We start from the raw sequence: 9710 nt of genomic DNA, 5'->3' as shown, positions 1-9710 counted from the left end.
TTTTCTAAAATATCCTATTCCCATTTTTTTTTCTTTGTTTTTTTATTTCTCCAATTCATTTCGTTGTTGTTTTTGGTCTTATTTTTCTTGGGAGGGTTAGGGCATTGACTAGGCTATTGCTAGACTGTTATTTGATTAGCCTATTGCTAGGTTATGGAATATGAATGATGATGTGGCAGAATGAATTTTTGGCTAAACTATTGCTAGCTAGTCTATTACTATTGTTGATGTTCTAATAAAAAAATATATTCGTATTTATTTTTGACTCAATCTAAAGGGTTCATACTCCTGAGTTCTGTTTTACAAATTAGTGAAAAATCCCAATAAGTGGAACCCAGATATGTTAACACATAAAATATATAGACCAATTGTTATTTAAATTAACTCTGCACTGATTTGAATTGAAACTGAAACATAAAAGTATAGCACCTTTTTAATGTAGCAAGATTAAATATGACTCCCTCTGTCTTAGCCGACGAGTTGTATTCTCTTTTGGATTGTCCAAGTTTAGTTGAGTCATATCCTTTTTTTTGGTAAAAAGTAGTACTAGTACATTTCATTCTCTTTTACTATAATTTCACTTACTTTATTCTCTCTTCATCAATTTTACTTTTATTTTCTACTTTATTTTCCATTTATTTAATTCATTTAAAACAATTTTCTTAAACCATACTTAAAAAAGAAACACTTCTATAAGTGACGGAGATAACAACAAAACCACATGGTATTAACATTCAAAATACAGTTATATCATTTTGTCAAAAATAACATTGTTTTGTGGTCATATTATATTTGATTTTATCATATCAGTTAGTACAATTTTATTAATTATGAGATAATTGAAAAAATTTAAATAATAAAGATCTTATATATTAGTTTCAAAGGTTATATTGACTAAAAGTTCGCGAAGAGTCTAATATAAATGATATAATTATCTCTAAAGAAAACTATTACGATCACATAAGCGTAAAAACTTATGATCATGCAAATGTCTATTTTTGTTTTTCCATTACATTATATCGGCCCAAATAAACCTTGACAACGTAAAAAATTAGGACTACTGCCATTCGAAACTTATTAGGTAGGCCCAATAAGTTAGTGCATTGGAACTTTTCTGATTTTGGGCCTAATTGCCAACATTGTAATTTTATCACATATTCAACTTTAGTTTTTCCCTTTTTACTGTCCCAGAATTAATGATGGTATAAGTATTTACTTTCACCATTATACTCCCAAACCCTATATATGATTTAAAAATTGTATACAAAATAAACTAAATTCCGATTATAGAGGATCTATAATGGGAATTTCTCCACCCAAAAGAGCCACAAAATTAAGCTCAAACATCTTTAGTTTGAGGACAAAATTTGAGTATATATAGAATTTTGAACAACCCTTATTACATAAAACTAAAACAAATAACTCTCCTTTATTATAAATATCGAAGGGCAGCGCTTCTTCTTCCAGCCTATCAATAGTTGCAATTTCTTATGGAAGAGACAGTTAGAAAAGCTTGAATGAATGTTAAAAAAAGATAGTAATATAATGTCTTACTTCCACATTTGGTTCCACGAGCTAGTGATGCAGAAACAAAAGCTGCCTTTTGCATGCTGATTATCTTCTCAACTTGGCTATTGACATGCTGGCAGACGCATGGCAGATCGGCGTTCCTAATGATGTTGCAGCAGCCCTGAGACGGGGCCTGCTGAGGGCCCGGTCGCTGGACGAATCTGGAGCGCGGAGGCAGTGGAGAAGATCATGCTTGTGCACATCACCAGCATCAGGTATGTTGTAATCCCTATTTTCGCCATTGCCTCTTCCTTGTAGTTGATGCTGATTGCTGCCTTTGCTTCGGTAGATGTGACTTTAAATAGGAATTTTGGATCTCAAGTTGGATTCATGAAGTTTGCTGCCTTCACGTTTTCTTTGTGCTCCTCAATTTGATTCTTTCTTAAAAGATGCCTCTTTTTTTGTGTTAAAAAGTTTTTTGAGCAGCCTCTTTGGCACACTCTATTTTTTGTTAAAGTTAAAAGGTCACGAATTTGAGTAATGGAAAAAAATATGAAAGCAAAAAGGTCATGAATTTTACTTGTGGCGGGAGTATATATTACTCCATGAAATTTTAGTAATGAGAAAATATTAAATATATATCTTAAATTAAAGGTCATAAAAAATCTTTAATTTAATGTAAAATCATAAAAATTCATTTATTAATAAATGAATTTTTTAATACAAAAAAATTGTTTTATTTTTCATATTAATACACAAATGAACGACTTATAATAATATATTAAAAACAAATCTGCACTTGATGTTCTTGTTTTGTGTTTTTTCGTGATACTATGTTTTAGTATTTATTTGTAATGAACAACTTATAATAATATATTAAAAACAAACCTAGCTGCTAATAATAATAATAATAATAATAATATAATAATAATAATAATAATAATAATAATAATAATATGAAATGTTAATAATAATAATATGAAATGTTAATAATGTTAATACTTGTGCACTTGTGATTGTTTTGTGAAACAAAAAACTTCAAAATTTCTACTTGTATTTCATTATTTCCGAAGATTTTTTTCACATCTTGTCTCACCAAGTTGTTAGTAGTTGTCCTACAAAGTGCCACATTAGTATTAAAGTTAGAAATTGGAAGATTAAATACGGAGAAACCAAACTATGTTAGCAGATGACCACACTACAGACAAGCATTGCTCCTAACATTATTATTCGGTGGATAAATCACAAAACAACTCGCTTTCACTTCTTCAATCAATTTTTATGCAGTTTTGTTTTTCTCTCTATAAACACTAAACATGCTTAAAGAATAATTGAACTATAGCTAGCTAAACACAGCACACAGTTCCTTCAAATTATGCTAAAACTCTTATGGATGTGCAATAAGTATTACATTAGCTGCTTTATGTAGTCTTTGTATTTGTAACACTGATTTTTTATTCAAAATAATGTAAGTAGTAACTTATTTCAGTTTCAGTGTGCAGCATGGAGATTGGTGTATTTTGTTTTTATGCATAAAAAAATCGTGTGTAGCTCAAAGATCAGAAGCAAGATTTGTTGCATAGTAATGTCATATGTTTTACTGTCTTTATTATAATACTACATGGAATTGGATAACAGGGGAATCCGATAACACAGAAGATGAGAAAACTGTGATAGATTAGTTGTCTAAGGCCTTTTCTTGGTATTTCCATTTAGAAATTGTTTCTTCTTTGTTATCATCACCGGCTAACAGCCTACATTTTGTTTTGATATCAAGTTTTGACACTCACAAAGAAGACAGTTGAGTGATTATCTGAAAGACAAGTTCCTTTTGAACCTGGTTTCTTAGTTGATTAGATAGCAATAGCATGTCTCCATCCCCAACAGAGTCTCCCGTGGGCGCCGATTCTTCAAAGTGGGATCCTGAGGTTATCGGCATAGTTGGCCTTGTTTGCAGCATCTTCCTGCTATTCAGTTACTACAAGATACTGGAAAGGAACTGTGCCACATTTCGTGTAATAGGTTTATCGCGAAATCCAGAGCAACGAAGGCGCCTCAATCAGCATCTTGAGGACTTCTCCTCCCAGCTCCAGAGCAGGGGTCTAGACTCCTATGTCATGCACTCCCTTCCCATTACTCAGATCAAGAAGTCGAAGGATGGAGAGTCGAATCCTAGGAATTCAGCGTGTGCAGTTTGTTTGGGTGAATTCGAACAAGAGGAGTGGGTGAAGCATCTGCCTGTTTGCTCTCATGTGTTTCATGTCTCATGCATTGATACTTGGTTTCAGACTCATTCCAGCTGCCCTCTCTGCAGATCTTATGTATGCCAGCCCGATACGCCTTGTGAATCATCAATCAACATCAACATCTATCTCGAGGCTTTAAATAGGGAGGACTTCCATCGACAGACATCAGAGCATTACCAAGAGCAACGTGATCCTTCACAACGAGTAACAGCTTAAGGCCATTTGTTAGAGTTACAAAAGGGTTGATTCTAGTGTGGTTTTTATAGGAGACTCTGAATAGGGAGGACTTCCATCGACAGATTCAGAGCATTACCAAGAGCGACGTGACCCTTCACAACGTGTAACAGCTTAAGGCCATTTGTTAGAGTTACAAAAGGGTTAATTCTGGTGGGGTTTTTGTAGGATAGTCTTAGTTGGAAAGTGTGTAATGAGATTTGAACCAATAGTGTTTTCACATTTCATACAATGTAAGAAAGAATTTGCATATTGATTAATGGATACTCAAAAATGTGAATGGATACATGGTCACATGCAGGATATCATCAGTTTTTGTTGTTTCCCTCTGTTGGATCTTGTTTATCAGTATTTGATTTGATGAAGTCAGACAGTGGCCCTTGTACATCAGATCCATAAACATGACCCATCTTCACGCGTTTCGTCTCCAAATACCGCATGTTATCCTCTGTGATGGGGGTCAGCACAGGAACACGCCCCACAACTGCCAGACCGTAGCCCTTGAGACCAGTAAATTTGGCCGGATTGTTCGTCATCAGGCGCATGGTATGAACTCCAACGTCTCGTAGAATCTGATTAAGAACACAAAAAGACACTTTCAGTGTGAGGCTTTTCCTTCCTAGAACAGTGATCAAATAAATTAGGTCAGAAGATGGATGGACCTGGGCGCCTATCCCATATTCGCGCGCATCAGCTGCAAAACCAAGCTCGAGGTTTGCTTCAACTGTGTCATGGCCTTGATCCTGCAAGTTGTAGGCCTGAAGCTTGTGACCAAGCCCTATCCCACGCCCCTCGTGCCCTCGTAGATACACTACAACGCCTCTACCGGCTTGCTCTATCAACTGCATTGCCAGTTCCAATTGATTGCCACAGTCGCATCGTCTTGATCCAAAAATGTCACCTGTCAAACACTCCGAATGAACCCTCACAAGAACATCCTGTCCATTCCCTATGTCTCCCTGAATCAACAAAACCATAAAACTTGGAACTTACTTTCACATATAACACTCTTTCTCTTGATAGAGAATGCTTGTTTTATACCTTCACAAGCGCTATATGTTCTATCCCATCCAGTTTCGAACGATAACTGTGAACCGCAAACAAGCCCCATTTAGTTGGCAAACGCGAAACTGCAGTCCTTTCAACAAGCTTTTCCCTCTTTCTCCTATACCTGATATCCAAATATTTCATCATCAAGTCACAAGCAGCATTAGATATCTAACTTTTCTCAACATTGAGAGCAAACATTATTACCTTATGAGATCAGTGATTGAAACAATTGGAATGTTATAATCCAAGGCCAACTTTCTCAAAGTGGCAATCGAGGCCATGGAAACATCTTCTGAATCAACTACGGCCGATAGAACTGAGACTGGCTGCAAACCAGCTAGTGTTACCAAATCAACAGAAGCTTCAGTGTGGCCAACTCTACTTAGAACGCCACCCTTCCTATACTTGAGAGGGAATACATGGCCCGGCCTTCTGAAATCCCCTGGCCTCGACTCAGGAGAGGACAGAGCAAGCACTGTTTTTGCCCTGTCTGAAGCGGACACTCCAGTAGATGTTCCAACTCTAGCATCCTATATAATCAAAATGTTCCTAAAAGTGTTTAATATCTCATTAAATCATTAAAAATGAGAAAGAGTTGACATATATTATACCACAGTGACAGTGAAGGAAGGAGCAGAGGAATTATCTTCATTTTGAGGGGACATCAAAGGGAGGTCTAGCCTCTCAAGGTCCTCTTCCTTCATGCCGACTGAGATTATACCCGAGCCGTTCCTCACCATGAAAGCAACCGCCTCAGAGCTCACATGAGAGGCCGCCATGACAAGGTTTCCTTCAACATGATCATCACCATCATAATCATCTACAACAAGCACAAACTTGAAACAAAATTCCCACACCAAATAATCAGCACAAGATCGATCAGACACAGAAGTTGCATCACAAAATGGGAAAATCAAACCTTTTGTTGGCGCAATGCAGAAAGAGCTTGGTCAATGGGAGAGTAGCCTGGAGATGGACAGTCAGGATCGCCCTCTGCATCGCTCACGAAGAAATCAATGGTTTCTTGAGTAATTTGGGCTTCCAAAGTTCCGAAGGGAGGAGGGATAGATTCATCATTTGATGAGAAGGTGTCTGATGATCCAAGGGCTGCAAGCTTACACGCGGTTTTATGAGGCGGGATCGGTGCGAGGTGAGTGTGAGTTGAGTGCGGGGATTTGGAGGTGATGAAGATGTGAGGAAACGATGATTGCTGAAGAGCAATGCAATCCATGTTGCTGCAGCTTATTCAGTTTCGTTACTTTGGTTGAATATATTATGTGTGAGAAAATTAGAGGCCTCTGATTATTGTCTAGTGTTATCCACTGCAATTACGTACGGAGACTTGGAGCCACATGAATGCGTGAGAAATGGCAAACAGACAAACTTGAGAACAAATCTACCACTGTTTCGTCACGTATACAAATTCGTGTGTGAACACCAAAAATATTACACTAACTAAACCATTATCCAAAATGTGTTTTCAGAGTTAGTGGACTTAGTTTGGATTTGATTTAATTGATAATCTAGTACTTAAATTAAATTAAATGTAGATAAAAACAGGGATATTAAGGCTCAAACTTGTAATTATCCAGTGCAGTTTCTCGGTTGGATGACAAAAGCAAATTATACTATTACTAGTACTCCATATCTTTTGTTCTTGTTTGAAGATGATAGTATATTTGTTCTTTTAAAACCACCAAATAAGTATCCAAAAGATAAATAAATATAATACTTTTGTAAGTTTGACACAAAAAAAATCCGATAAGTTTATCTTAGCAACGTGATTTACGTTTAATCTTCACTTTTAATATTGCAAAAAGCTCAATCCACATGAATTAAATATACAGATAGCCATACGTGATCTAATTTTACTCTGAACTCATATAATATATCATCTTACAAATTAAACAATATCCAAGATAACCAAATCACCACCGATCTGAATTATTTAACATCCATAAGGATTGATCTATATCGCTGGTTGAAAACAAATAATTGGTTGGGCTTATTCTACAATTAAATCTAAAAATACGCGTACTCTAATTATATTTAATGGATATGCATTGACACCGGTAGTTTGACAAGCTCAAATCCCCCTATATATATATTCATTCAATCACTAATTCCAAATCATCACTTGTGTTTCTACCTTTACATCACAAACAATGGAGATCGATTTGACACCCAAGTTGGCCAAGAAGATCTACGGCGGAGATGGTGGCGCCTACCACTCTTGGTGCCCCAGTGAGCTCCCCATGCTCAAAGAGGGCAACATCGGCGCCGCCAAGCTCTTCCTCGAGAAGAACGGCTTCGCCCTGCCCCGCTACTCCGATTCCGCCAAGGTTGCCTACGTTCTTCAAGGTATTATTCATTTTTTTAATTGATAAATGAACATAAATTTAAAGGTCGCATAAAACATGTCTATTAATTAAAAACACAGGCAGCGGAGTGGCCGGGATCATCCTGCCGGAGAAGGAGGAGAAAGTTCTAGCGATCAAGAAGGGCGACGCCATCGCCCTCCCCTTCGGCGTGACGACGTGGTGGTACAACAAGGAGGATACCGAGCTGGGCATCCTCTTCCTCGGCGACACCAAGACCGCTCACAAGGCCGGGTGCTTCACGGACATGTTCCTCACCGGCCCCAACGGCATCTTCACCGGCTTCTCCACCGAGTTCGTGGGCCGTGCCTGGGACCTCGACGAGGCCACCGTCAAGACCCTCGTCGGCAGCCAGTCGGGAAAGGGCATCGTGAAGCTCCCCGCCGACGCCAAGATGCCGGAACCAAAGAAGGATCACTACTCCGGAATGGCGCTCAACTGCATTGAGGCGCCCCTTGATGTTGACATCAAGGGCGGAGGCAAGGTCGTGGTGCTCAACACCAAGAACCTGCCCCTTGTCGGGGAGGTCGGCCTTGGAGCCGACCTCGTGATGCTCAACGGGGGAGCCATGTGCTCCCCTGGCTTCTCCTGCGACTCGGCCCTGCAGGTCACCTACATTGTTAGGGGCAGTGGCCGCGTCCAGGTCGTCGGAGTCGACGGCAAGCGCGTGCTCGAGACCACCATCAAGGCCGGTAACCTCTTTATCGTTCCTAGGTTTTTCGTCGTCTCCAAGATTTCTGATCCCGATGGCATGGACTGGTTCTCCATCATCACCACTCCAAAGTTAGTAACCTCATTTTACCTTTATTATTATAGTATTTTTTTTTTATGCAAATGAATATGAATTTAAAGGTTATTCAAAATTTTTGGCATCGTACATCAACTATCAACTCACACAATTATTATTATTATTATTATTATTATTATTATTATTATTATTATTATTATTATTATTATTATTATTATTATTATTATTATTATTATTATTATTAACTCTGTGAATGTTGATTTTGAATCCGGATTGATTGATTGGTTGGTTGGTTTGTAGCCCTATTTTCACGCATCTGGCGGGAAGGACTTCGGTATGGAAGGCTCTGTCGCCGGAGGTGTTGAGGGCGTCGTTTAATGTTCCGGCGGATGTGGAGGAGAAGTTTAGCTCAAAGAGGAAGGCGGAAGAGATCTTTTTCCCGCCACCGAATTGATCCAACGTCTTCTTTTTTTTTTTCAATCATTTTTTGTTCTTAATAAATAATTAGCGATGAGCTGATGAGCATTTCAATTTGCACGGATTTTGGAGTTATTTATTCTATTATTGTTAGGTTTCTTTCATAAACTTCAACTTAAGTTTATTGCAAACTTGTTTACCCGTTATTTTGCGAATTTAATTTTTATTTTTCTTGTTCAACTGTGTTTCTTAATATTGTTTCTTATTGGTCGAGGAAAAAATTCCACAATTGCAATAATATTGTTTTCTTTATATTGTCCTAATAGTAAATACTACCTCCGTCCCCCAAATTTTGACCGATGAGTATATAATTTGCACGGATTTTGGAGTTATTTATTCTACTATTGTTAGGTTTCTTTCGCAAACTTCAATTTAAGTTTATTGCAAACTTGTTTACCCATTATTTTGCGAATTAATTTTTTATTTTTCTTCTTCAGCTGTGTTTCTTAATATTGTTTCTTATTCGTCGATGAAAGAATTCCACGATTGCAATAATATTGTTTTCTTAATATTGTTTCCTTTTAGTAAATACCTCCGCCCCTAAATTTTGACAACTTTGACTTACTAATTTTAGAAATGTAATGGAAAATGAGTTTAAAAGTTATGGGATGTGGATCCTACTTTTAAAGTACTCGTATTAGTTTTATAATAAAATGTGAATAGGAATGAGTTAATGGAATATAAGGTCCACTACAAAAAATGGTAAAAGTAAGTGTGTCAAAATTTAAAGGACCGACCGAAATAGTTAATTGTGTCAAAATTTAAAGGATGGGTAGTACTAAATACCAATAGAATTTGATAGATAGTCTTTCTCAATCCAACTGTGTCTGCCATATTGGCTTAAGTTGACTTAGGCTTTGAGTTTTAAAAAATATGAGCACGCACTAAAACAAATTTGTTCTTTTATAGGAAAATGATCAATACAAAAATCATTTCAATATAAAATTGGACAAATTAGACTATGAGATTTTTCAATCTAATGGTCAATAATTAAGAAAAACAAGGTGGGTCATTATAAAGAAGTTTTAGGTCATATTATAAAATTTGGGTTTGAGGTCATGTTAAGAT

At 37.1% G+C, this 9710-nt stretch overlaps 3 protein-coding genes across 4 annotated transcripts; 2 read left to right on the top strand and 1 right to left on the bottom strand.

Annotated features, from left to right (window-relative positions):
- The first annotated feature begins 1639 nt into the window (after positions 1 to 1639).
- Positions 1640 to 3971, top strand: LOC125197920 (RING-H2 finger protein ATL16-like). The gene is made up of 2 exons (XM_048096422.1): positions 1640 to 1784; positions 3367 to 3971. Exons 1-2 carry the CDS (start codon positions 1640 to 1642, stop codon positions 3969 to 3971), a joined length of 750 nt encoding a protein of 249 aa, XP_047952379.1.
- Positions 3972 to 4223: 252 nt separating this feature from the next.
- On the bottom strand, positions 4224 to 6298 carry LOC125197917 (monofunctional riboflavin biosynthesis protein RIBA 3, chloroplastic-like). 2 transcript variants are annotated; one of them, XM_048096419.1, is made up of 6 exons: positions 5959 to 6298; positions 5651 to 5875; positions 5244 to 5569; positions 5031 to 5160; positions 4652 to 4948; positions 4224 to 4561 (listed from the first exon to the last, which is right to left on the bottom strand). In XM_048096419.1, the coding sequence occupies exons 1-6, from the start codon at positions 6268 to 6270 to the stop codon at positions 4298 to 4300; spliced, it is 1554 nt and encodes a 517-aa protein (XP_047952376.1). In that variant the 5' UTR covers positions 6271 to 6298; the 3' UTR covers positions 4224 to 4297. The 2 variants fall into 2 exon arrangements, with proteins under 2 accessions (XP_047952376.1, XP_047952377.1); XM_048096420.1 differs by having other exon boundaries at positions 5651 to 5859; positions 5959 to 6084.
- An 885-nt stretch (positions 6299 to 7183) lies between these two features.
- LOC125197922 (11S globulin seed storage protein Ana o 2.0101-like) lies at positions 7184 to 8773 on the top strand. The gene is made up of 3 exons (XM_048096424.1): positions 7184 to 7400; positions 7480 to 8200; positions 8466 to 8773. Exons 1-3 carry the CDS (start codon positions 7205 to 7207, stop codon positions 8617 to 8619), a joined length of 1071 nt encoding a protein of 356 aa, XP_047952381.1. The 5' UTR covers positions 7184 to 7204; the 3' UTR covers positions 8620 to 8773.
- Positions 8774 to 9710: the final 937 nt, after the last annotated feature.

This window comes from Salvia hispanica, unplaced genomic scaffold (genome assembly GCF_023119035.1).
Source record: "Salvia hispanica cultivar TCC Black 2014 unplaced genomic scaffold, UniMelb_Shisp_WGS_1.0 HiC_scaffold_1083, whole genome shotgun sequence".
Lineage (NCBI taxonomy): Eukaryota > Viridiplantae > Streptophyta > Magnoliopsida > Lamiales > Lamiaceae > Salvia > Salvia hispanica.
The sequence above is the reverse complement of the archived record's forward strand: the minus strand, read 5'-3'. Positions and strand labels throughout refer to the sequence as shown.

What these genes read in the sequence shown, in the direction of transcription:
- LOC125197922 (XM_048096424.1), top strand. Translation starts at nt 7,205, where the DNA reads ATGGAGATCGATTTGACACCCAAGTTGGCCAAGAAGATCTACGGCGGA. An exon ending in GGTTGCCTACGTTCTTCAAG is followed by an intron (nt 7,401 to 7,479) that starts GTATTATTCATT and finishes TTAAAAACACAG; the next exon opens with GCAGCGGAGTGGCCGGGATC. An exon ending in TCCATCATCACCACTCCAAA is followed by an intron (nt 8,201 to 8,465) that starts GTTAGTAACCTC and finishes GTTGGTTTGTAG; the next exon opens with CCCTATTTTCACGCATCTGG.
- LOC125197917 (XM_048096419.1), bottom strand. Translation starts at nt 6,270, where the DNA reads ATGGATTGCATTGCTCTTCAGCAATCATCGTTTCCTCACATCTTCATC. An exon ending in CTGCATTGCGCCAACAAAAG is followed by an intron (nt 5,876 to 5,958) that starts GTTTGATTTTCC and finishes TTTTGTTTCAAG; the next exon opens with TTTGTGCTTGTTGTAGATGA. An exon ending in TCAATCACTGATCTCATAAG is followed by an intron (nt 5,161 to 5,243) that starts GTAATAATGTTT and finishes TTTGGATATCAG; the next exon opens with GTATAGGAGAAAGAGGGAAA.
- LOC125197920 (XM_048096422.1), top strand. Translation starts at nt 1,640, where the DNA reads ATGCTGGCAGACGCATGGCAGATCGGCGTTCCTAATGATGTTGCAGCA. An exon ending in GTGCACATCACCAGCATCAG is followed by an intron (nt 1,785 to 3,366) that starts GTATGTTGTAAT and finishes TTAGTTGATTAG; the next exon opens with ATAGCAATAGCATGTCTCCA.